This window comes from Salmo trutta, chromosome 23 (genome assembly GCF_901001165.1).
Source record: "Salmo trutta chromosome 23, fSalTru1.1, whole genome shotgun sequence".
Lineage (NCBI taxonomy): Eukaryota > Metazoa > Chordata > Actinopteri > Salmoniformes > Salmonidae > Salmo > Salmo trutta.
This window is the reverse complement of record NC_042979.1, coordinates 28,928,054-28,955,256: the sequence shown is the minus strand read 5'-3', so window position 1 is coordinate 28,955,256 and position 27,203 is coordinate 28,928,054. Positions and strand designations below refer to the sequence as shown.

The following is a 27,203-nucleotide window of genomic DNA, read 5'->3' as shown; positions in this document are numbered from 1 at the left end:
GATGTGCATGTTGTACTAGACCCAACAAAAGGCTGTCTGGTTTGGCCAAAGGCTGAGTTGAGTTTTAATGGCTCTGTGATGCCAAGTCAAAGAATAGGACAGGAAGACATTTCGGTACTTGGTTTTATTTTGAAGGGAAAAAATGTAACTGGGATATATAAAGCAGTTAGGAATGCAATAACAGTAAGACGACAGTAAAAGGCAAAAAACAACAACGTTTAAGCACGTTTACATTTTGTATGGTATTGCTTTATAAATTCTTACTCCATTTCTTAATCATGAAGTGTTTAAATACTTAGGATGTTTTTAAGCATGCCAATGTATTTTCAGGATGTACATTTCATTACATATATTACATTTCAGTTTAATATAATATTGCACTTATCTAGTGACGGACTCATCTTCAAATCAGACCAGGCCAGCCACATGCATAAGGTCATACAAGTCAAAGGTTATAGGTCAAACTGTAGTGTTAGCTAAAGACAGAAAGAAGAGATGGAAATGAATAATAAAATATTTTACAAATCATGTATAAAATAAACAAAATACTTAAAGACCACAAATACAATGAAAACTGACAAAAATTAAAGTGATTTTACAACAGACAGGTTTGTAATGTATGTCTACAGATAACATGAGACAGGACTAGGAAGGGGGCATCTCAATATAACTAAAATGGCTGCCTCTACACTCCTAAACTTCTCTCCATCTGCACTAAAAAAAATCTGTACAGTGAAAAGCTAAATCCTCTGAGTCATTCTACTGTGTTGCTGTCACCTACCCACCGTTTATAGATCAGTGCAGATGAAGGAGAAGAAGCCACTAAAGACTAGAGACCCAGTCAGAGATATGCGGACGCTGCAGAAAGTCACATGATTGGGTTTTGACCACTTGCCATGAAGACACAGCATGAAGCATGAGCCCCATATGCTCAGCCTACTGACTCACTGTGGTTAGTTACCAGTACCATACCACTGGTGGATTCAGTGAGGTAAACACAGATAGAAATATAATGAATAGAGCTGACAAGATCCCTGTTCTACATGACCGACAATCATATCAGTTCTGCACCATACATTTCTATCTGAGCGTTTTTCAAGACCGGAAAAATACAGTACTACCACCTTTGACCTGGCCAAATGTCAACTTGGACAGCAGTTGTACACACAGTCCTTCAGTTCCAAACAGTACATCATTTTCTCTTCAACATGTCCTTCATACTCAGTGCATGATTTATTACAGTAAACAGAGATTGTTCCTATAGAAATAGATACAACACAGATAAAATAACCAGGCGTAGATAACGTGAAGCGACTCCACGGTAATAGTGGACTCATGAAAAATAATATCAGTGAAAATAAAGCGGTGAAAAAAGAAAAAGAAACTCCTTTCTAAATGAAAATGACCTTAAAAAGAACGTAAAAGCACACTTTAAAAACCATCAACAGAAACACGTCATGATGGAATATGAATATAGAGTATGGAATGAATGACACCTGTCTTTGTAGAGCTGGACAGATCAGCTGACTTTAAAGGGCACTGGTTTTACAGAGAAAAATATCATGACTTCTGGACACCAGGGGTTGCCACGCTCACCCGCAGAGGACTGGACGGTGTGAGTGCAGGCATTTTGTTCCAGCCAAACAATAACACACTTTATTCTATGGGGGGGTTGAATTAACATTAAAGAAAACCCTCAATCCTGTCAAACGGAAAACAAACTTACCCCAGCAACCTAACCTCTTCCAACCTCATAGTTAATTCTATATAAAGGGATCCCAGAACCCTAGCTCTCCAGTCGGTGCACTGACAAGGAGCCTAATTCCCCCGTTTGGTCCAGGACAAAGAAGGAATCGAGTGAAGGAATTACTTTTACATAGTGACTTTCATTACTAGGTTCTCAAAGTGCGTGACTATACAGAGCGTGAGGAGTCAGCACAACACAGAAAACCAGGAGCAAAGGCTAGTGGTCCATTACAAAGACAAGAAGAAATAGTAAGAAATAGTTAATATCTCTACTCAGGAAACAGCTCTACTCAGCTTTCAGGCTGTCAATGTGGAGCCAGAAATAGTAGATGGTAGTGGCTGAGGTCAAAGGTCAGAGTCCCAGTCGGTGCCGGTGTATGTGTGTGTATCTTGTATCTAGTTCTCCCAGTCGGTGCAGGGCAGGCCTTCGTCCTCAGACTCAGACTCAGGCGAAGCCTCCTTGATGCGTCTCAGGGCTTCATGGATGGAGCGGGTCAGAGCGTCGGCAGAGTGGGGGAACGAGCCCTTGGTGTGCCGCTGCTGTTCCGGCCGCGTCCGCACCTTCTTCAACCGGACGCCCTGCCGGATCTGGGCCAGGATGTTGTTGCTCTCGTCATCATCTGGGTCGGGGGCTAGGACTCTCAGCTCAGCCTTACGCAGGTGGAAGCTGCCTCTCTTCAGGGAGTTCAGGACCTCGTCCATGGGAGAACTCGCTGGAGAGATGGGAGAATGGAACAATGTTAAAAATCTTGTCAAGTTATGATTTTGATATATTCCTTTAAAATCCAGGTAACAGTATGTTGTCATGTCTGACCTCTCCTCCATTGTGAGGAGTCCAGCATGGCTGTCTTCTTCAGTTTCTTTCTGGCTGTCTGCAGCTGACTGCTGTCAAAGAAACGTGGGGAGAAGGGAGCCAGGGGGAGCGGCTCTGAATCCGACCCAGCCTTGGACTGCCGGACTGGGCTAGTGGGGTGAGCCCACTCAACTCCCTCACTGGAGAGGTCATCTAAGGAGGGAGGGGGTGGGGGAGGAGGGGGAGGAGGTGGAGGGGCAGAGGAGGGGATCGCTGAGAGGGGAGGAAGAGAGGGGGCAGAGAGAGGCCCAGTGGCGCCCCCTAACAGGGGTAGAGAGACACTCTGGTGACCACAGGCATCAGAGGGAGGAGCAGAGAGCTCAGGGAGATCAACAGTGTCTGTTTGGACACTGGCAACCAGGGTCTCAGGCCTCCCCGTGGGGGAGAGGGGAGAGGAGGTTTTCCTCCGGGAGTGGCCATGGGACATACGCAGTCTGCTGGACTTCAGAGTCACCTGACCAGGGAAACGCTGCAACAGAAAGAACCAACAGTTACAACATGTGTCTAAACGCAGCGTCAACCTAAGATGTACTCAACATGAGAGGTTTAGACTGTGTTATTCAGAGGTAACTGTGTCCTCTCACCTGTTTGAAGCTGCGTAGTCTGTCCAGAGTTCTCGACCTATCCAGACTCATTCTGGCGTTACTCCTCTCCTCCTCTTCCTCCTGCTCCTCCCCTCGCTATGGAGAAACACAGACAGGATGAGGATCTATTCACCATCATTCCCATAACACTGAATCAACTAGAGGCATGGCCGATTAATTAGGGCCGATTTCAAGTTTTCATAACAATCGGTAATCTGCCTTTTTGGACGCCGATTATGGACGATTACATTGCAATCTACGAGGAGACTGTGTGGCAGGCTGACCACCTGTTACGCGAGTGCAGCATCAAAAGGACCTGTGGCTGCAAGGAGCCACGGTAAGTTGCTAGCTAGCATTAAACTTATCGTAAAACAATCAATCTTCATATAATCACTAGTTAACCACACATGGTTGATGATAATACTAGGTTAACTAGCTTGTCCTGTGTTGCATATAATCAATGTGGTGCCTGTTAATTTATCATTGAATCACAGCCTACTTCAACTTCGCCAAACGGGGGACGATTTAACAAAAGCGCATTCGCGAAAAAAGCACATAAGTTGCACAAATGTCCCTAACCATAAACATCAAATCCTTTCTTAAAATCAACACACAGAAGTATATTTTTTTAAATGTGCATATTTAGTTAAAATAAATTAATGTTAGCAGGCAATATTAACTAGGGAAATTGTGTCACATCTCTTGCGTTCAGTGCAAGCAGAGTCAGGGTATATGCAGCAGTTTGGGCCGCCTGTCTCGATGAGAACTGTGTGAAGACCATTTCTTCCTAACAAAGGCCATAATTCATTTGCCAGAATTGTACATAATTATGACACAGGTTGCGGAATGTAACAGTAATATTTAGACTTGGGGTTGCCACCCGTTCGATAAAATATGGAACGGTTCCGTATTTCACTGAAAAAATAAACGTTTTGTTTTTCGAAATAATAGTTTACGGATTTGACCATATTAATAATGACCTAAGGATCGTATTTCTGAGTGTTTATTATAATTAAGTCTATGATTTGATATTTGATGGCGCAGTCTGACTGAGCGGTGGTAGGCAGCAGCAGGCTCGTAAGCATTAATTCAAACAGCACTTTACTGCGTTTGCCAGCAGCTCTTAGCAATGCATGAAGCACAGTGCTGTTTATGACTTATCAATTTATCAAGCCTATCAACTCCCGAGATTAGGCTGGCAATACTAAAGTGCCTATAAGAACATCCAATAGTCAAAGGTATATGAAATACAAATGGTATAGAGATAAATAGTCGACGCGTGATAATTCCTTTAATAACTAAAACCTAAAACTTCTTAACTGTGAATATTGAAGAACTGGGAATATTGAACCACCAGCTTTCATATGTTCTCATGTTCTGAGCAAGGAACTTAAACGTTAGCTTTTTTACATGGCACATATTGCACTTTTACTTTCTTCTCCAACACTGTGTTTTTGCATTATTTAAACCAAATTGAACATGTTTCATTATTTATTTGAGACTAAATTGATTTTATTTATGTATTATATTAAGTTAATATAAAAGTGTTCATTCAGTATTGTTGCAATTGTCATTATTACAATTATATATATATAAATCGTCCGAATAATCGTTATCGGCCTTTTTTGGTCCTCCAATAATCGGTATTGGTATCGGCGTTGAAAAATCCTAATCGGTCGACCTCTAGAATCAACACAAACACTAATGAAACATATCAGCGTACCTGTTGCAGTGCTTGATGGGTCTGGTCGTCTTTACTACCTTGGCGTTGCTGTATCTTCTGGTTGTGGTTGATGATACAGATCTCCTGGTTACAGATAAACAAGACATATTACAGCCAACACATTACAGGCTTTGATTTGTTAGTAAGTCCAGAGCTAAGCTTGTGATTGGCTGATTATTACCTTTTTGGTTTTAAGGTAGGCCTTCTTGGCGGTGATGCGTCCCCTGCGTGCCTCTAGCTGTCTGGTCCTCTGCTGCAGCTGGCTGAGCTTGTCTCTGAGGGGGGGAAGAGAGGCAGAGGGGTCCTCTACCCTCCGCATGGCATCAGGACTCTCATACGCATCATAGTACACTACCTCGTCCTGCCGCTCTGGGGAGGGAAGGGCACAGAGAGGTACACTGTTAGATAACCTCACTAGTAGTGTTTCCACAGAGGCTCTGGAGCTGAGCAGTTAGAACAGGTCTAGTGGTTCATTAACAGTAACAGGTATAGATGTATAGTAGTCTGGGGAGGCTGGTGAGTTGGGCGTTGAGCAGAAGTTCCTAGTCTGAATGTTACTTAGAAGTAATAGGTATAAAGTGCATAGTATTACCAGTGATCTGTCTGCGGAGGCTGGTGAGCTGGGCGTTGAGCAGCAGTTCCTCACAGCGCAGCACCTCAGCCTGGATGTCATAGAGCTGCAGCTGGAGCTCATAGTACAGCGCCTCCATCTGGTCCAACCGCTGCATGGCATCCTCTCCCTCCTGCAGGCTCTGCATCTGAGACAGACAGACATAGATGGTCAGAAACACAGACAGAGAGAGTCAGAGTATTGTGTACCTCAGGGATGGACAACTTTGATGGGGGTGGGGCCCTTATGGGAGTGGGGGCCACAAGAAATCTGAACTCATCATGAAGGGCCGCAGTTGCTGGCGGGTCTGCGTACACACGTGCATTTTGAAATTGCACCTTGGTTATTCTACTATTCTAACTGCAACAGTAATTTGAGGCCTGACTGAGTTTTTTTTGGTTTTATTGATCGGAGGGCCTTCAGAAGGGGGGCCGCCGCCAGTTGCCCATCCCTGGTGTACCTGATGTGTGGTGAGATATCTGGTGTAAAATGGCTGCCGTGGCATCACCCAGGTAGGTGATACACATTGGTGGTGGATGAGGCATGATTCCCCAATACAATGTGCTTTGAGCATCTTGAAAAATGCTATATAGATTTATGAGTACTTCCCCTCTCAGGCCGTGTTTCCTCTGCTCCAGGCAGATCTCCTTGGCCCTCATCAGTGGACTATTTATTACTATAATAACAGTAGTAGTATAGTAATAGCATTAGTTGTAGTACTGTAATATAGGAGTAATACCTCCTCTTTCAGGCCGTGTTTTCTCTGCTCCAGGCAGATCTCCTTGGCCCTCATCAATTGCAATGTTTCCTTGGAGACGGCGTACTGCAGACGCTCCATGCGGTCCACAGCTGCAGCCCATGTCGACTTGCCAAACTTCCTCTGGTCCACACGCATCCGCTCATACACCGCTGCAACACACACACACCCACAGAACAATTACTGTAAAACTTCAATTAATAGCTTGGCCGTTTATTTGCTTAAACAGAAAACAACAGGCACGTATGTGTTATCATTTGCACACCATGTCACATTTATTTTGTCTTAGTATGCCTCTATATATATATTTTTTTTTTTTACAAGATATGTCCTTGACAGAATACTTATTTTCCTCTCTGCATTTTAGTCAGTTCTTACTTTCACCACTAGAGGGCTATCTGCTGATTTCTAGGGGTCTGTACTGCCTAAGTTGGAGACAAAAACAAATGATTTACATGTTTGGGAATAGTTATAGACTTTGTAGTCAGTGTGGAGCCAGTGGATAGTTGGGTTATGGTTAGTTTGGGGATTCTGGGAGAGCAGTTTAAAGCCTGGAGATTATGGTCTGATTGAGGGGCTGATCTGCCATCTGGATAATTCATGGCTCTGGAATTTGTCTGTACAGTTTGTGTGTGTTTATGTGTTTATCTGTGTGTTTCTCTATAGGCGTGTTCACACTGCACCTTAGCCTGGGGCTAAGGGAGATTCTGCAGGTTATTTTTATGAGTAAATTCATACTATTTAATCCTGAGGACAAAAACCAAAATACTTTAAATCAGTGCAAAAACAATGGTTGCTATGCCTAACAAAAATGGTCGCTATGCAGGCTGGCTAAGGTCTTCTCACTTAGCCAACTAAAGCTACAAACTCTACAGCTGGAAGGGCAGCAAACGATCCATTTTCCTCTGTTTTCATAGCTTTTCTATTGATATTTAATTGCATATATCCATGATAATAATATTGTTGCATGATTTCGCCTGGATCAGAAAAGTTGACATCTCGTTCATTCACTGCATTCTTTGTGAGATAGAATTTCAAAAGTGAAACATTGTTTCCGATGTCAGACAGGCAGACAGCAATGTTTATACAAAGCATCACTGTTGGAAATCAAATGCTTGAAGCAACAGGAAATATTGTGTTAATAAATTGTTTATAATATTGGTTGTGAGTCAGAGACGTTGGTCGCATGTTGTGTTTGTCAGTTAGCCCAGGGCTTGGGTATACAAGTGTGAATCCTTAGCCAGGGCTAAAGCTTAGCCCAGGGTTAACAAATACTTATGTGAACACAGGCTAAGCTAACCCAAGCCAGTCTAGCCTGGAGCTAAGATATCCCGGGGCTAAGAACAACGCCAGTGTGAAAAGGCCTTATGTGTGTATGTGTGTGTGTGTACCTTTCTGAGCCTTGGCGGTGGTCTCAAAGAACTTGACGGTAAGGTCCTGTATGGAGAGGACGGCAGCGTGAGCCTTCCTCGTCCACTCCTCATCCTCCCTCCTCAGCCCCTCCACACGACGAGGCCCCAGACACTCCGTCTCCAAGGAGATCTGACCGAGGGGACACAGATCAATAGGGGTCACGCAAAGGTCAAACCAACATAAATCAATTACATTTTTATTAATATATTATCCCAGAGGGAAATATGGTGTGCCAGTCCAGCAGGATAAAATAAAGGGATTGGATTAATAAATGAAAGTCAAACTCTCGCACATTGATACATTGAGAAATTCAGACCTTACAAATAATGATTAATTGAGGATTTAAAGTACCTCAATTCACCTGGCGTCATGTCATACCAGTCTTTAACAGCAGGTTGTGCTGTGGTGTAGCAGTCAGGGACATAGAGCTTCAAGACTGGACATGTGTTTACTGTACTACTAAACCCAGTGTCCTCCTTTGTTGTAACTTTTGATAACTGTAGGACGTTCTCTAAGGTTAAGACAACCTCATTTAATCAAACATACTGAGGCAACGACAATCGAGGGCTTAAGTGTTACTGACTTCTCAGGCTTAGTTCATTACTTGGAAGTGACTTGGGTAAGGTCTTTTACACTGTCTTTGTAGCTAGCTAACCAGCCCTGGATAAGCCCTGTGTGAATTAGTAAAACATCTGATCAGTGTTCTGTTCATTGTGTGTTTTAGCTGGAACATATTGTAGTTAGAGCAGCTGATTTCCTAAGAACAGCCCACTGTTTTGCTCTTGTCTGGACCAGACTTGATTTCAACGTCCACGGATGTAGATTTTTGTTCCGGTCCAGAACAAATCTGAATCCATTATATACGTCTATGTTTGGTTCAGATTTGGTCCGGTCTGAACTAGCTTTGATTTGGCTCAAACAAACATATATTCTTGGTTCAGATTTGGTCCGGTCTTGATTTCAACGTCCAGAGTCGTCCGGTCCTACCAGCCTATATTTGGTCCAAACATAGACGTCTATAATTGGTTCAGATTTGGTCCGATCCGGACTGGCCTTGATTTGGCCCAAACATAGACATTTCAAAAGTTTGGAAAGCACAATACAGTAAAGAAAAGTTGAGTATAGCACAGTACCTTAGAGTATAATACAGTATAATGTACTGTATTGTACCCTATTTTACTCTAATGTATTCTACTGAACTAAACTGTAGTCTACTGAATTAAACTGTCCTGCTGCTCATTGACTACAGCTCAGCATTCAACACCATAGTGCCCACAAAGCTCATCACTAAGCTAAGGTACCTGGGACTAAACACCTCCCTCTGCCACTGGATTCTGGACTTCCTGACGGGCCGCCCCAAGGTGGTAAAGGTAGGCAACAACACATCTGCCACGCTGATCCTCAACACCAGTTCCCCTCAGGGGTGCTTGCTTAGTCCCTCCTGTACTCCCTGTTCACCCACGACTGCGTGGCCAAGCATGACTCCAACACCATCATTAAGTTTGCAGAAGACACAACAGTGGTAGGCCTGATCACCGACAACGATGAGACAGCCTATAGGGAGGAGGTCAGAGACCTGGCAGTGTGGTGCCAGGACAACAACCACTCTCTCAATGTGAGTAAGACAAAGGAGCTGATCGTGGACTACATGAAAAGGCGGGCCGAACAGCCCCCATTAACATCGACGGGGCTGCAGTGGAGCAGGATGAGAGTTTCAAATTCCTTGGTGTCCAGATCACCAACGAACTAACATGGTCCAAACACACCAAGACAGCTGTGAAGAGGGCACGACAACACCTTTTTCCCCTTAGGAGACTGAAAAGATTTGGCATGGGTCCTCAGATCCTCTAAAAGTTATACAGCTGCACCATCGAGAGCATCCTGACTGGTTGCATCACCACCTGGTATAGCAACTGCTTGGTATCTGACGGTAAGGCGCTACATAGGGTAGTGCATACGGCCCAATACATCAGAGGCCAAGCTTCCTGACACCCAGGACCTATATACCAGGCGGTGTCAGAGGAAGGCCCAAAATATTGTCAAAGACTCCATTTACCCAAGTCATAGACTGTTCTCTCTGCTACTGCATGGCAAGTGGTACCGGAGTGCTAAGTCTAGGTCCAAAAGGCTCCTTAACAGTATCTACCCCCAAGCCATAAGACTGCTGAACAATTAATCAAATGGCCACCCGGACTATTTACATTGACCCCCCCCCCCCCCCCTTTTGCTTTTACACTGCTGCTACTCTCTGATCTTCATCTAAGACACAACAATAGACAAACAGTGTGTTTAAACTAATAACACACAAATTATTGTATGTTTCTTGTCTATATTAAATACATCATTTAAACATTCACAGTGTAGGTTGGGAAAAGTATGTGAACCCCTAGGCTAATGACTTCTCCAAAAGCTCATTGGAGTCAGCTAACCTGGAGTCCAATCAATGAGACGAGATTGGAGATGTTGGTTAGAGCTGCCTTGCCCTATAAAAAACACTCACAAAATTTGAGTTTGCTATTCACAATAAGCATTGCCTGATGTGAACCATGCCTCAAACAAAAGAGAATTCAGAAGACCTAAGAATAAGAATTGTTGACTTGCATAAAGCTGGAAAGGGTTACAAAAGTATCTCTAAAAGCCTTGATGTTCATCAGTCCACGGTAAGACAAAATGTCTATAAATGGAGAAAGTTCAGCACTGTTGCTACTCTCCCTAGGAGTGGCCGTCCTGCAAAGATGACTGCAAGAGCACAGTGCAGAATGCTCAATGAGGTGAAGAAGAATCCTAGAGTGTCAGCTAAAGACTTACAGAAATCTCTGGAACATGCTAACATCTCTGTTGACGAGTCTGCGATATGTAAAACACTAAACAAGAATGGTGTTCATGGGAGGACACCACGGAAGAAGCCACTGCTGTCCCAAAAAATATTGCTGGACGTCTGAAGTTTGCAAAAGTGCACCTGGATGTTCCACAGCGCTACTGGCAAAATATTCTGTGGACAGATGAAACTACAGTTGAGTTGTTTGGAATGAAGATAAAACCCTATGTGTGGAGAAAAAAAGGCACATCACACCAACATCAAAACCTCATCCCAACTGTAAAGTATGGTGGAGGGAGCATCATTGTTTAGGGCTGCTTTGCTGCCTCAGGGCCCGGAGAGCTTGCTATCATCGACGGAAAAATTAATTCCCAAGTTTATCAAGACATTTTGCAGGGAAATGTTAGGCTATCTGTCTGCCAATTGAAGCTCAACAGAAGTTGGGTGATGCAAAAGGACAACGACCCAAAACACAGAAGTAAATAAACAACAGAATGGCTTCAACAGAAGAAAATACATCTTCTGGAGTGGCCCAGTCAGTCATGACCTCAACCTGATTGAGATGCTGTGGCATGACCTCAAGAGAGAAGTTCACACCGGATAGCCCAAGAAAATTGCTGAACTGAAACAGTTTTGTAAAGAGGAATGGTCCAAAATTCCTCCTGACTGTTGTGCAGGTCTGATCTGTAACTACAGAAAACGTTTGGTTGAGGTTATTGCTGCCAAAGGAGGGTCAACCAGTTATTAAATCCAAGGGTCCACATACTTTTCCCACCCTGCATTGTGAATGTTTACACAGTGTGTTCAATAAAGACATGAAAACGTATAATTGTTTGTGTGTTATTAGTTTAAGCAGACTGTGTTTGTACAGTTGAAGTCAGAAGTATACATACACACAGAAATTAAAACTCGTTTTTCAACCACTCCACTAATTTCTTGTTAACAAACTATAGTTTTGGCAAGTCGGTTAGGACATCTACTTTGTGTATGACGCAAGTAATTTTCCCAACAATTGTTTACAAATTATTTCACTTATAATTCACTGTATCACAATTCCAGTGGGTCAGATGTTTACATACACTAAGTTGACTGTGCCTTTAAACAGCTTGGAAAATTCCAGAAAATTATGTCATGGCTTTAGAAACTTCTGATAGGCGGATGTATTTGGGGATGTATTTCAATGCCTACCTTCAAACTCAGTGCCTCCTTTGCTTGACATCATGGGAAAATAGAAAGAAATCAGCCAAGACCTCAGAAAGAATTTCGTAGACCTCCACAAGTCTGGTTCATCCTTGGGAGCAATTTCCAAATGCCTGAACGTACTACATTCATCTGTACAAACAATAGTACGCAAGTATAAACACCATGGGACCACACAGCCGTCATACCGCTCAGGAAGGAGACGCGTTCTGTCTCCTAGAGATGAACGTACTTTGGTGCGAAAAGTGCAAATCAATCCCAGAACAACAGCAAAGGACCTTGTGAAGATGCTGGAGGAAACAGGTACAAATGTATATATATCCACAGTAAAACGAGTCCTACATCGACATAACCTGAAAGGCCACTCCGCAAGGAAGAAGCCACTGCTCCAAAACCGCGATAAAAAAGCCAGACTGCACATGGGGAAAAAGATCATACTTTTTGGAGAAATGTCCTCTGGGCTGATGAAACAAAAATAGAACTGTTGGCCATAATGACCACTGTTATGTTTGGAGGAAAAAGGGGGAGGCTTGAAAGCCAAAGAACACCATCCCAAACGTAAAACACGGGGTGGCAGCATCATGTTGTGGGGGTGCTTTGCTGCAGGAGGGACTGGTGCACTTCACAAAATAGATGGCATCATGAGGAAGGACAATTATGTGGATATATTGAAGCAACATCTCAAGACAGTCAGGAAGTTAAAGCTTGGTCGCAAATGGGTCTTCCAAATGGACAATGACCTAAAGCATACTTCCAAAGTTGTGGCAAAATGGCTTAAGGACAACAACGTCAAGGTATTGGAGTGGCCATCACAAAGCCCTGACCTCAATCCCATAGAAAAGTTGTGGGAAGAACTGAAAAAGTGTGTGCGAGCAAGGAGGCCGACAAACCTGACTCAGTTACACTAGCTCTGTCAGGAGGAATGGGCCAAAATTCACCCTACTTATTAAGGGAAGTTTGTGGAAGGCTACCCGAACATTTGACCCAAGTTAAACAATTTAAAGGCAATGCTACCAAATACTAATTGAGTGTATGTAAACTTCTGACCCACTGGAATTGTGATACATTGAATTATAAGTGAAATAATCTGTCTGTAAACAATTGTTGGAAAAATTATTTGTGTCATGCACAAAGTAGATGTCCTAACCAACTTGCCGAAACTTTAGTTTGTTAACAAGAAATTTGTGGAGTGGTTGAAAAACGAGTTTTAATACTCCAACCTAAGTGCATGTAAACTTCCGACTTCAACTGTATATTGTTGTGACCTAGATGAAGATCAGATCAAATGTTATGACCAATTTATGCAGAAATCCAGGTATTTCCAAAGGGTTCACATACTTTTTCTTGACACTGTAATTCTACTGTGTTACTTTTTATTTTATTTAGTAAATATTTTCTTAACTCTATTTCTTGAACTGCACTGTTGGTTAAGAGCTTGTAAGTAAGCATTTCACAGTAAGGTCTACACCTGTTGTATTTGGAGAATGTGACAAATACAATTGGATTTGATTTGTTTTGATGAGGTAGTCACCTGAAATGCATTTCAATTAACAGGTGTGCCTTGTTAAAAGTTAAATAGTGGAATTTCTGTACTTCTTAATGCATTTGAGCCAATCAGTTGTGTTGTGACAAGGTAGGGTTGGTATACAGATAATAGCCCTATTTGGTAAAAGACCATATTACGGCAAGAACAGCTCAAACAAGCTGTCCATCATTAATTTAAAACATGAAGGTCAATCCGGAAAATGTCAACTTTGTACGTTTCTTCAAGAGCAGTTGCAAAAACCATTAAGCGCTATGATGAAACTGGCTCTCACGAGGACCGCCACAGGAATGGTTGACCCAGAATTACCTCTGCTACAGGGGATAAGTTCATTACAGTTACCAGACTCAGAAAGTGCAGCCCAAATAAACAGAGTTCAAGTAATAGACACATCTCAACATCAACTGTTCAGAGGAGACTGTGTGAATCAGGCCTTCATGGTCCAATTGCTGCAAAGAAACCACTACTAAAGGACACCAATAGGAAGAAACTTGCTTGAGCCAAGAAACAAGAGCAATGGACATTAGACCAGTGGAAATCTGTCCTTTGGTCTGATTTTGGTTCCAACCGTCGTGTCTTTGTCAGACGCAGAGTAGGTGAACGGATGATCTCTGCATGTGTGGTTCCCACCGTGAAGCATGGAGGAGGTCGTGTGATGGTGCTTTGCTGGGGACACTGTGTCATTTATTTAGAATTCATGGCACACTTAACCAGCAAGGCTACCACAGCATTCTGCAGCGATACGCCATCCCTTCTGGTTTGCGCTTAGTGGGACTACCATTTGTTTTTCAATAGGACAATGACCCAACACACCTCCAGGCTGTGTAAGGGCTTTTTGACCAAGAAAGAAAGTGATGGAGTGCTGCATCAGATGACCTGGCCTCCACAATCACCCGACCTCAACCTAATTGAGATGGTTTGGGATGAGTTGGATGGTAGAGTGAAGGAAAAGCAGCCAACAAATGCTCAGCATATGTAGGAACTCTTTCAAGACTGTTGGAAAAGCATTCCAGGTGAAGCTGGTTGAGAGAATGCCAGGAGTGTGCAAAGATGTCATCAAGGCAAAGGGTGGCTACTTCGAACAATCTCAAATATAAAATATATTTTGATTTGTTTAACACTTTTTTAGCTACTACATGATTCCATATATTATTTCATAGTTTTGATGTCTACACTATTATTCTACAATGTAGAAAATTGTAAAAAAAATTAAGAAAAACCCTTGAATGAGTAGGCGTGTCCAAACTTTTGACTGGTACTGTATGTGCAGTTGAAATTTACATATTTTACATATTACATATTTTCAATTTCTGTAAATGATGTCTTCTTAACTTTCATTCAGAACTGAAAACAAACTTAATTTCAGCATCCTGAAAATACATGAACTGAAAATGGAAAGACGTCTTTTCGACATAATTTTGCTTACTGGAAGACTACATACACTCACTCATATGTTAATATCTCAATGTAAAACAGATGTGTCTGTATGGGCGCGCTCTCTCTCTCTCACACACACACACACACGCCACATGCATGCATGCACGCAGGCAAGCACACACACAGTAATTAACAGCACGCCGCACGTGACCTGAGTGGTTTACATCAGCCAACAAACTGTATGCTGAGTGTGTGTGACAGAGGGAGAGAAAGACTTAGAGGGGGGAGAGAGTAGATAGAGAGAGTGTGTTAGAGGGAGAAAAGGCAAGATAAAGGGAGAGTACTCAGTCAGTCCAACAAAATTAGACATGACCTTAGTGCTGAGGTATCCATTCTCCAATAGAGAGGGAATATTAGCCCTCTACAAAAACTATAACATTTAGACTTTGACTAACATCTGGGCCACACATCCTGCTGTGGAACTATGGAAACACCCTAACAATGGGGATGTCCATCTTAAAAGAAATAGGCCTACTGTAAACACTGGCTAGTCACTTCACTGCAGACTTTCTTTCCAAGGGCTATTGACCCCATGTAAAATACACACTTTTTACTATGCCATTGTTCTCCGTTTCCCTGATTTTGTTGTTGACTGTTGTCTGTGTGTGTATACCTAGGTGGTTTAGGCATGGTTCTGGTTAAATAAGGTTTTCTTGAAGTGAAAGAGCTAAAGACATGAATAGATTAAGTTATCGAGAAATCTAGAATAGAAGTATGAGAATGGAATAATGAGATGCGAATAGAATAGTGGATATGACGTCAGAGAGCCTTTATGTTGTTTTCTGTCCAGTAAGCCCCTCCCCCTCTCAGCCGTCACTTCCTCGTTGCTGTGTCACTGTGGTGTGGACCATGTGGTGTGGGTCTCATCTCAGACACGACACCCTATCTATCCATGACCTAATCCCACACCACTAAATTATACACACACACTGACACTGCCTCCAGTAATAGAACTACACTACAATATTTCTCCATTCTTCTGCCCATCTTTCCACACATCCTCTACAGCCCACTATGTAATCTGCAGCTTCAGACAGCTGGTGTCAAAGTGAATGAGGCAGAAATAGCAGCCAGGTCTGTTTCCAGGGCCATAGGGCCACAGGCTGAGATACGTACAGATAGACCACAAAGATAACAACAGATAGACCAGTGTCACGGTGTCATGGTCCTTATCACAGATGCTTAAAACTGCCTTCTATCACTTTGGGAGTGGGGAACGTTAGCACACACACAGAGCACAGACACACAGAGCACAGACACACAGAGCACAGACACACAGAGTTTTATCATCCAAAATGTTAATGTTCTTCCTCCTCCCTATGCTACATAGCCACCGGTCCGTAGGTTACAGAAGCTACATGACTTATTAATGCATGCCTTCTGACCCTGGCTGTAACAGAATACCCATGCTGCATCACTCCAACACGCGATATGGCCTTCCCACAATGCACCATTCATCCTATACCTGCTCTCCTTTGTCCTCGACACTCATTCACTTCATCCATTCATTCATCTATTCATCAGATCCCACATTCACTTGTTCCACTTATTGACAGGCGCTAGGGTTCAGGGATGGGCAATTCTAGTGCTGATAGACCCAGCTCTAACACAGTAATCAAAATTGGCGATTTGAAAACCACGAATAGTTGATTACTTGAATTGCAGTTATTGCTGGGCTTGAACAAAAGCCTGTCTAACGATACCCATTATCAGTTCAGACCCGAGCCTAAAATTAACTTTTTGGTCCACCAGCCACTGTGGCAGGTAGATAAAAAATCTACCAGACACTCAGATTTTCTACCAGCCCAAATATTTTTTGGAGCAACAATTACACCAACACAACAAAACAAAAAAATGGATGAGTATGCTTTGTAATGTTTCTAAAACAATAAATGTATGACAGGTAAGAAGTAATAACCGGGGTTCATTATATTTGGCTTGGCACCTAAAACCCTCACAAACTTTTACAGATGCACAATTGAGAGCATCCTGTCGGGCTGTATCACTGCCTGGTACGGCAACTACACCGCCCGCAACCTCAGGGCTCTCCAGAGGGTGGTGCAGTCTGCCCAACGCATCACTTGGGGAAAACTACCTGCCCCCCAGGAAACCTACAGGACCCGATGTCACAAGAAGTCCAAAAAGATCATAAAGGACAACAACCATCCAAGCCACTGCCTTTACACCCTGCTATCATCCAGGAGGCAAGGTCAGTACAGGTGCATCAAAGCTGGGACTGAGAGACTGTGCCATCCGTTTTGTTACCAAATCACCTTATACCACCCACCACTGCGATCTGTATGCTCTAGTCGGCTGGCCCTCACTACATATTCGTCGCCAGACCCACTGGCTCCAGGTCATCTATAAGTCTATGCTAGGTAAAGCTCTGCCTTATCTCAGTTAACTGGTCACGATAACAACACCCACCCGTAGCACACGTTCCAGCAGGTATATCTCACTCATCATCCCCAAAGCCAACACCTCATTTGGCCGCCTTTCCTTCCAGTTCTCTGCTGCCAGTGACTGGAACGAATTGCAAAAATCACTGAAGTTGGAGACTTTTATTTCCCTCACCAACTTTAAACATCAGCTACCTGAGCTGCTAACCGATCACTGCAGCTGTACATAGTCCATCTGTAAATTGCCCACCCAATCTACCTACCTCATCTCCATACTGTTTTTATTTTATTTACCTTTCTGCTCTTTTGCACAATAGTATTTCTACTTGCACATCATCATATGCTTATTTATCACTCCAGTGTTAATCTGCTAAATTGTAATTATTCGCTCCTATGGCCTATTTATTGCCTACCTCCTCATGCCTTTTGCACACACTGTATATATACTTTTTTTTCCTACTGTGTCATTGACTTGTTTATTGTGTTATTGGCTTGTTTATTGTTTACTCCATGTGTAACTCTGTGTTGTTGTCTGTGTCACACTGCTTTGCTTTATCTTGGCCAGGTCACAGTTGTAAATGAGAACATGTTCTCAACTAGCTTACCTGGTTAAATAAAGGTGAAATATATATATATATTTTTTTTAATCATACTTGACTATTTTTCTCACAAATGCGAGTGAAATGTTTGCACTGTAGAGCCCTGACCACCCACCAATGTGGCTGGGGAAATAGACATCTTAACCACCGATGCTATAATCTACCCTCATTTGGAGGGTGGCGGCTATTCATTTTAGGCCTTTGTTCAGACCAACTCCTTATCATAAGATAATGTGTCTGCTCGATTGTATTAATTCCCATCTGCAAAGCTTCAAACAGCTAAATATAACTCTTGGCCTTGATATCCTCTTCCTTTCTAGAGGTGACAGGCTTTATTTACACCTTCGACTAGGACAATGGCGTCAGCACAGACACTGTGTGTGTGTTTTCACACTCCCAGAGAAGGTAAGAGGAGGCTGTGACTTTAGCAGGTAGGCTATATCTCTCCTTTGGGACATTGATAGTAGTCTATTGAGACTGAGAGACTACCTAACCTACCCTCATCTCTACACATTACATTTCTCACCTCACATTACTTGCAACATTTACCAATTTGAACATCAAGCACAATGCAAAACACATGCAAATACCCTATCCTCCCGTCTTTGTCCTCTCCCACCTGTCTCTCCTCTCCCTCCCCTGTTCTCTCTCTCTCTTCCTTCCTCTCAGTGATACACAGACTCCTCCTTTAATGAAACAGCCAGCTATATACAGCAGGGCCGTTCTACTGACTCATCAGTCTGGAAGAAAACACAACATCCAACATCCTCCCAACCAAGAACTGACTGGCCCGTCTGGTATTGGAGTTCATTTGCATACAGCTTTGTTTCCAGCCGTTGGCTCGTTGGTTTCCCCTGAGGGCAACAGGTGGTTGGACTAAGGCTGAATCAGCATTAAAGCATCAAATAGTCCTGACTAACTATCCCAGATGGATCTACTTAGCTCATGTAGCAGAGTTTAGGGATTTACTCATATTTTGTAATTGTCATCACAAATAAGGACTAGTGTGTGGAAACCATAGACATGAAATAAGATGAACCAACAGTTCTGGGTTTTATGGTGGATAGAATATACAGTACTGCAGCTCCTCCTATAAATCTAACGTTTTAAAAAATAACACAACATAAGCATATTGTAGGGGGGGTTTAACAATGGACTACCAGCAAGACCACTAAGCACTTTCTCCTTTATTAGAGCCCAGTAGGCAGAAGGGTTTCGGGTAGGAAAATGTGACGCTGGACATTTGACCGACAACATTTTAGAAATGTACCTGACCCATATGCATTGAGTGCGTAACCTGATTAGGGCGTACACCCACAGCGCTCAGAATGACAGAAATCTATGGTAATATGGTAATTTATCTTAACAGAACAGGCATGTCGAGGATGCAAAGATGTGAGGTCATTCTTACCCAATTCTGATGTGCACTTTGAACATGTTAAAATAACTGTCCACATTTACTTTTCCTCGGCCAACAAGACGAGTAAGGATCAGCAAAATCACTAGCCTATGTCAATCCACTATTTTAGAAAAGTTTAGGCTACCTAGTCTATTGGTCAGCTCTTTGAGAAAGACATGTCATATTCCAAACAGACAGTTGTGGGACAATAGATCCCAAATTCAAACAAGTAGTAGGCCTAGGATACATAAAAAAGATGTTAAAAAGCAACAGATCAGAACGTTTAGCTTAAAATGTTGATCAACTATTATTTCTTCACATTTTAAGTGTAGCAATGCACACAAGGCAGTAGGCTATGCGGGAATGTGCGTTCCATAATACAATTAGCAGGAAAACACAGTTTTCAAAAAGGCACTGCACATGCCAGCAGTTTCAAAACTGAGTTCCCAGTTTCAAAACAACTGGGAACTCAGAAATCTCCGACTTCCGACTTCAGTGCGTTCAAGACAATTGGGAACTGGGGGAAAAAACGAGCTCTGACTACAAACATTTATTTGAACAGTCACCCAACTTGGAATTCCAACTCGGGAACTCTCTTCCTAAAGCTCTGACTTTCCAACCTGAAGATCTCTGACGTCATGATTTCACATCGTATTTTTCAGAGTTCCCAGATGTCTTGAAAGCACCACAAGATGCTGTAGCAGCAGCTCTAGCGGAGTCTGACAGATTTTCCACTTAAAGGCTCTGTATCTGTATGCTGTACGAGTGTGATAAAAAATATACATAACAAATATACTGTACACGCGCCAATTTAATTCCACTAAATTATGCAAATTAACCAATAGACCGATAAGCACAACCAGTCAAATGTATTTCCATCAACTGGTATTTTCATCAATGAATTGATTGAGATTCACAATGAGATTTTTGCCAATTTTATTTATCGGCTGTTTCATTTTTTTACCGGACAAAGGCCGGCTACTACCGGCTAACGGAAACCCTGGTAGGCAGGCAGGATTACTGAGACATATCATTGCTCCAGGTTCTGGACATCTGGCAGGTGTACTACTGGAGTGCAGATCAGTGGAGCAGCTTTGACCACACTGGTAGGATTATCAAACGAGCCCAGAGCCCAGATCCTTCCTGCATATCTCACAGGGTTACCCTACCCTAGACGCTGATTCAAGGTCAGTTCAGCGTTTCTCCTCCTAATGGTTGGTGTTAGGATTTCCTTCCCAAATGATCCTAGATCTGTACCTACCGGGAAGCAGATTCTACCCGGATCTCATAATGCTGCATTGTATTCTGAAGGAACTCCCCTTTCACATGGCCATGTATGTATGTATGTACGTGTGTGAGCGGATGTGTGTGACCAGTGCAGCGCCACAGACAGCCATGCTGGGTGAAGAATGTGATGTGGCCAAAGACAAACAGGGGGAAATCACCCCAACCTCCATGACTATAGGCTGAACCCTCACAAGAGATGACTAAAATAACACACAATCCTCACTAACACCCTCACAGAGAGAGGGGAGAGGGCAAGGAAAGGAAGGAGAGAGACAGAAAGACAGAAAGGGGGGGAGAGAGGCAGAGAGTAAGGCGAGAGGGGGGTGGGAGAAAGAGACTGAACAGAATGATAAGCAGCTGAAGAGAAGAGAGGAGAGGTGAGGTGTATGTGTGTGCTGAGCAGTATTCCAGCCTGGTTTGGTTTAGAGCCTGAGTACTGACCACAGCACTAATACTTCTACTGTTGGTTAAGCTGCTCTGGGCAGGGAGGCAGGCGGGCTGAGGGGGTGAAGCCTCTCTAGCTGATCTGATCCCCCCATCACACACACACACACACCATCATATTGAGGTTAGTGTTAACCACATACCTAGGATCAGCTTAGCCTTAACCATTACAGTGGAGTAGGACAACAAAAAACTAGGAGCAATTTCATCCCACTCCCACCATCTCGTCAGTCCAGTTAGCCACAGAAGCTAACCCTAATGTCAGTAGACTTAGGAAATAATGTGTATTAGAGTGTATGCTGCTGTCTGTCAAAGAGCTTTTGGCCCACCCTTTAATGGTTCAAACAGCCAACCAATCAGCCTGTTACAAGTGTTTTGCAAACGTTTTGAAAACATGTGTTTAATCAAATACAAAGTTATTTTACAGAAAACAAATAAACAATTAGCATGCTTATAGGGAAAGGCACTCAACGTGCTCGGCACTGACACAAAATGACTGATGATTTGCTGAAATAAATTGATAGTAAGAAGATTGTGGGAACTGTTTTGTTAGACTAAAGTGCAGTTTTTAAAATGTCATATATCATAACCTATTGCTGAAAAAACGTAGGTGTTTTGGATTTGCATCCTCTGCCTTACTGTGGATAGAGAGTTACCTATCTAATAGAACACAGAGGGTTTTCGTTCATGGAAGCTTCTCTCATGCAAATTCAGTTGAGTGTGGTGTACCGCAGCCGGCTAGAGCCATTATTGTGTTGTTTTTACAAATGACCTTGAATAAAGCCTGTATGTCTATGTACGCTGACAACTCAGCAATATACACATCGGCTGCAAAAGTAAAATAAATAACGGAGACAGTTAACATAGTGCTCCAGTCAGTTTTAGAATGGGTAACTAGCAATAGACGGGTACTAAATATAATATAAAATAAAAGCATCATTTTTGGCCAAATCACTCGCTCAACACTAAACTTCATTTAGATCTAGTATTGAATAATGTGGCTATTGAACAAGTTGAGGAGACTAAACTGCTGGGTGTAACCCTAGATAGCAAGCTGTCATGGTCAAAACATATAGACTCAATGGTTGCTAAAATGGGAAGAGGTCTGTCCATGATAGGGCGTTGCTCTGCCTTCTTGACATCTCAGTCGACAAGACAGGTCCTACAGGCCCTAGATGTGTCGCACGTGGACTACTGCCCAACTGTGTGGTCATGTGCGGCAAAGAAGGAAATAGGTAAATTCCAGTTGGTCCAGAACAAAGCAGCACGTATCGCACTTAGATGTACACGGAGGGAAAGTGTCTGTAACATGCTTTCAGTCTCTCCTGGCTCAGAGTTGACTGCGTCACTATTGGTCTTGGATGTGTTGAAGGTACCAAACTCTCTGTTCAAGTAGATGGCACACAGTTCGGACACTCATCGGTACAACATGAGACATGTAACCAGAGGTATCTTCACAGTCCCCAGAACAGAGGCTAGGAAACACACAGTATTAAATCGAGCCATGACTACATGGAACTCTCTGCCACCCCAGGTAACTCAAACTAGCAATAAAAACAGTACAAAAAAACTGACAAAAGAACACTTTACTGCGCAAAGGGGACTGTGAAAAGACACAGCCATTGTATATATCTTGTATTGTAATTTGCACTGTACTACAGTACCAGTCAAAAGTTTGGACACACCTACTTTTCTTTATTTGTACTCATTTCTACATTGTAGAATAATAGTGAAGACATCAAAACTATGAAAGAACACATATAGAATCACGTAGTAACCAAACAAGTGTTAACCTCTCTAGGGCAGGTGGCACCAAATCGTCCCACCTACGTAACAGCCAGTTGAATCCTGTGGCGCGATATTCAAATACCTTAGAAATGCTATTACTTCAATTTCTCAAACATAGGACTATTTTACAGCATTTTAAAGACAAGACTCTCGTTAATCTAACCACACTGTCCGATTTCAAAAAGGCTTTACAACGAAAGCAAAACATTAGATTATGTCAGCAGAGTACCCAGCCAGAAATAATCAGACACCCATTTTTCAAGCTAGCATATAATGTCACAAAAACCCAGAAGACAGCTAAATGCAGCACTAACCTTTGATGATCTTCATCAGATGACACACCTAGGACATTATGTTATACAATACATGCATGTTTTGTTCAATCAAGTTCATATTTATATCAAAAACCAGCTTTTTACATTAGCATGTGACGTTCAGAACTAGCATACCCCCCGCAAACTTCCGGCGAATTTACTAACAATTTACTAAATTACTCACGATAAACGTTCACAAAAAGCATAACAATTATTTTAAGAATTATAGATACAGAACTCCTCTATGCACTCGATATGTCCGATATGCAATATTCTAAGTAGATAGCCCGGCATCACAGGGCTAGCTATTTAGACACCCAGCAAGTTTAGCCTTCACCAAACTCCGATTTACTATTAGAAAAGTTGGAGGAAAGTGATTACCTTTCCTGTTCTTCGTCAGAATGCACTCCCAGGACTTCTACTTCAATAACAAATGTTGGTTTGGTCCCAAATAATCCATAGTTATGTTCCAACAGCGGCGTTTTGTTCGTGCGTTCAAGACACTATCCGAATGGTAAATAAGGGCACGCGGAGGGCGCATTTCGTGACAAAAGATTTCTAAATATTTCATTACCGTACTTCGAAGCATGTCAACCGCTGTTTAAAATCAATTTTTATGCAATTTTTCTCGTAAAAAAGCGATAATATTCCGACCAGGAATCTGCAATTAGGTAAACAGACGAAAGAAAATACAGCATGGGGTCGACTCGGGCATGCGCCTAAGCCCTTTGTCCTCTGATCGGCCACTTGGCAAAGGCGATAATGTGTTTCAACCAGAGGCTGCCTCGATATCGTTCAGCTTTTTCCCGGGCTCTGAGAGCCTATGGGAGCCGTAGGAAGTGTCACGTTACAGCTAAGATCCTGAGTCTTCAATAAACAGAGGCAAGAACAACAACACCTTGTCAGACAGGCCACTTCCTGCATGAAATCTTCTCAGGTTTTTGCCTGCCATATGAGTTCTGTTATACTCACAGACACCATTCAAACAGTTTTAGAAACTTTAGGGTGTTTTCTATCCAAAACCAATAATTATATGCATATTCTAGTTACTGGGCAGGAGTAGTAACCAGATTAAATCGGGTACGTTTTTTATCCGGCCGTGTAAATACTGCCCCCTAGCCCTAACAGGTTAAACAAATCAAAATATATTTTAGATTTTAGATTCTTCAAAGTAGCCACCCTTTGCCTTGAATCTAAAATCCTAACTTTTGACTGTTACTGTATTTACATATATATATATATATATATTTAGTATCTAAATAATCTTTGTTGCACAATTAAAAGGTCAATACACTGCATTTCAAACATTCAGGGGGAAAAATCTAATGAATTCAGGGCATGTACATTTATACCCAGGCTAAATATAAGCCTTCAACTATAAGACCCACTAATAATTGTATTATTTTATCTAAATAGTTTAACCTACTTTTTTGCAATAATCATGCAATAATAATCTGTTCTTCTACTAATTTCACTGCAACTCCCCTCCAAGTCTCCGACCACTACCTTGTATCCTTTTCCCTCTCGCTGTCCTCCAACACTACTCACTCTGCCCCTATTCAGATGGTATTGCGCCGTCGCAACCTTCGCTCTCTCTCTCCCGCTACTCTCTCCTCTTCCATCCTATCATCTCTTCCCTCTGCTCAATCCTTCTCCAACCAATCTCCTGATTCTGCCTCCTCAACTCTCCTCTCCTACCTTTCTGCATCCTTTGACTCTCTATGTCCCCTATCCTCCCGGCCGGCTCGGTCCTCCCCTCCTGCTCCGTGGCTTGACGACTCATTGCGAGCTCACAGAACAGGGCTCCGGGCAGCCGAGCGGAAATGGAGGAAAACTAGCCTCCCTGCGGACCTGGCATCTTTTCACTCCCTCCTCTCTACATTTTCTTCCTCTGTTTCTGCTGCTAAAGCCACTTTCTACCACTCTAAATTCCAAACATCTGCCTCTAAACCTAGGAAGCTCTTTGCCACCTTCTCCTCCCTCCTGAATCCTCCTCCCCTCCCCCCCTCCTCCCTCTCTGCGGATGACTTCGTCAACCATTTTGAAAAGAAGGTTGACGACATCCGATCCTCGTTTGTAAGTCAAACGACACCGCTGGTCCTTCTCACATTGCCCTACCCTATACTTTGACCTCTTTCTCCCCTCTCTCTCCAGATGAAATCTTGCGACTTGTGACGGCCGGCCGCCCAACAACCTGCCCGCTTGACCCTATCCCCTCCTCTCTTCTCCAGACCATTTCCGGAGACCTTCTCCCTTACCTCACCTCGCTCATCAACTCATCCTTGACCGCTGGCTACGTCCCTTCCGTCTTCAAGAGAGCGAGAGTTGCACCCCTTCTCAAAACACCTACACTCGATCCCTCCGATGTCAACAACTACAGACCAGTATCCCTTCTTTCTTTTCTCTCCAAAACTCTTGAGCGTGTCGTCCTTGGCCAGCTCTCTTGCTATCTCTCTCAGAATGACCTTCTTGATCCAAATCAGTCAGGTTTCAAGACTGGTCATTCAACTGAGACTGCTCTTCTCTGTGTCACGGAGGCTCTCCGCACTGCTAAAGCTAACTCTCTCTCCTCTGTTCTCATCCTTCTAGTCCTATCTGCTGCCTTTGATACTGTGAACCATCAGATCCTCCTCTCCACCCTCTCCGAGTTGGGCATCTCCGGCGCGGCTCACTCTTGGATTGCGTCCTATCAGACAGGTCGCTCCTACCAGGTGGCGTGGCGAGAATCTGTCTCCGCACCACATGCTCTCACCACTGGTGTCCCCCAGGGCTCAGTTCTAGGCCCTCTCCTATTCTCGCTATACACCAAGTCACTTGGCTCTGTCATATCCTCACATGGTCTCTCGTATCATTGCTACGCAGATGACACACAATTCATCTTCTCCTTTCCCCCTTCTGATAACCAGGTGGCGAATCGCATCTCTGCATGTCTGGCAGACATATCAGTGTGAATGACGGATCACCACCTCAAGCTGAACCTCGGCTAGACGGAGCTGCTCTTCCTCCCGGGGAAGGACTGCCCGTTCCATGATCTCGCCATCACGGTTGACAACTCCATTGTGTCCTCCTCCCAGAGTGCTAAGAGCCTTGGCATGACCCTGAACAACACCCTGTCATTCTCCGCTAACATCAAGGCGGTAACCCATGCTCTACAACATTCGCAGAGTACGACCCTGCCTTACACAGGAAGCGGCGCAGGTCCTAATCCAGGCACTTGTCATCTCCCGTCTGGATTACTGCAACTCGCTGTTGGCTGGGCTCCCTGCCTGTGCCATTAAACCCCTACAACTCATCCACAACGCCGCAGCCCGTCTGGTGTTCAACCTTCCCAAGTTCTCTCACGCCACCCCGCTCCTCCGCACACTCCACTGGCTTCCAGTTGAAGCTCGCATCTGCTACAAGACCATGGTGCTTGCCTACGGAGATGTGAGGGGAACGGCACCTCCGTACCTTCAGGCTCTGATCAGTCCCTACACCCAAACAAGGGCACTTCGTTCATCCACCTCTGGCCTGCTGGCCCCCCACCTCTGCGGAAGCACAGTTCCCGCTCAGCCCAGTCAAAACTGTTCGCTGCTCTGGCACCCCAATGGTGGAACAAGCTCCCTCACGACACCAGGACAGCGGAGTCAATCACCACCTTCCGGAGACACCTGAAACCCCACCTCTTTAAGGAATACCTGGGATAGGATAAAGTCATCCTTCTAACCCCTCCCCCCATACCCCCCCCAAAAAGAAATATATAGGTGTACTATTGTAAAGTGGTTGTTCCACTGGATATCATAAGGTGAATGCACCAATTTGTAAATGTAATCACTGCCTTCTTTGTTACAAATGTAACCAGAACCATGCTCAATGCACATCCACTAATAATGACTAACTTCTGGTAGCAGGCATTATAGAACATTAACACAGGTCTCATAAACAATCTCTCAAGCACAAGCCCACCTGCTAGTGAGTAGCCAGCTAATCTTTATACGTAAAGTCTAGACAACTTGGATCTATTTGCTTGCTAACAAGGTAGAACACTTGAACTGTTATGAATACACCCTCCTGTTCACTTTGTTTAGATGTTGAAATCAAGGATAATAATATGCTTATTTCTCAGAATGAGAATGAGTTGCCAATTCCTTATATAACTGCGTCTTTTTATGCTCATTGCACATTTATAAAACACAGACTAGACAACTAGTATAACAGTTTGTGGCTAAAATGCTGCTAGAGGTACATGGTGCCGCTCACAACAGAAACGGACCATTAATTATCCCCAATCATGTTCATTGATACTTCCG

At 43.3% G+C, this 27,203-nt stretch overlaps 1 protein-coding gene across 1 annotated transcript in view; it reads right to left on the bottom strand.

Moving 5' to 3' along the window:
- Nucleotides 1-105: 105 nt before the first annotated feature.
- Nucleotides 106-27,203, bottom strand: part of jmy (junction mediating and regulatory protein, p53 cofactor) — a 61,262-nt gene continuing 34,164 nt past the window's right edge. The window contains exons 3-10 of the mRNA XM_029709756.1: nt 7,665-7,815; nt 6,256-6,425; nt 5,499-5,664; nt 5,088-5,275; nt 4,907-4,990; nt 3,184-3,279; nt 2,561-3,068; nt 106-2,459 (exon numbers count right to left, since the gene is read on the bottom strand). Of these exons, the coding sequence (XP_029565616.1) occupies nt 2,143-2,459; nt 2,561-3,068; nt 3,184-3,279; nt 4,907-4,990; nt 5,088-5,275; nt 5,499-5,664; nt 6,256-6,425; nt 7,665-7,815 (1,680 nt within the window). The 3' untranslated portion in view covers nt 106-2,142. The remainder of the gene's footprint in view (nt 2,460-2,560; nt 3,069-3,183; nt 3,280-4,906; nt 4,991-5,087; nt 5,276-5,498; nt 5,665-6,255; nt 6,426-7,664; nt 7,816-27,203) is intronic.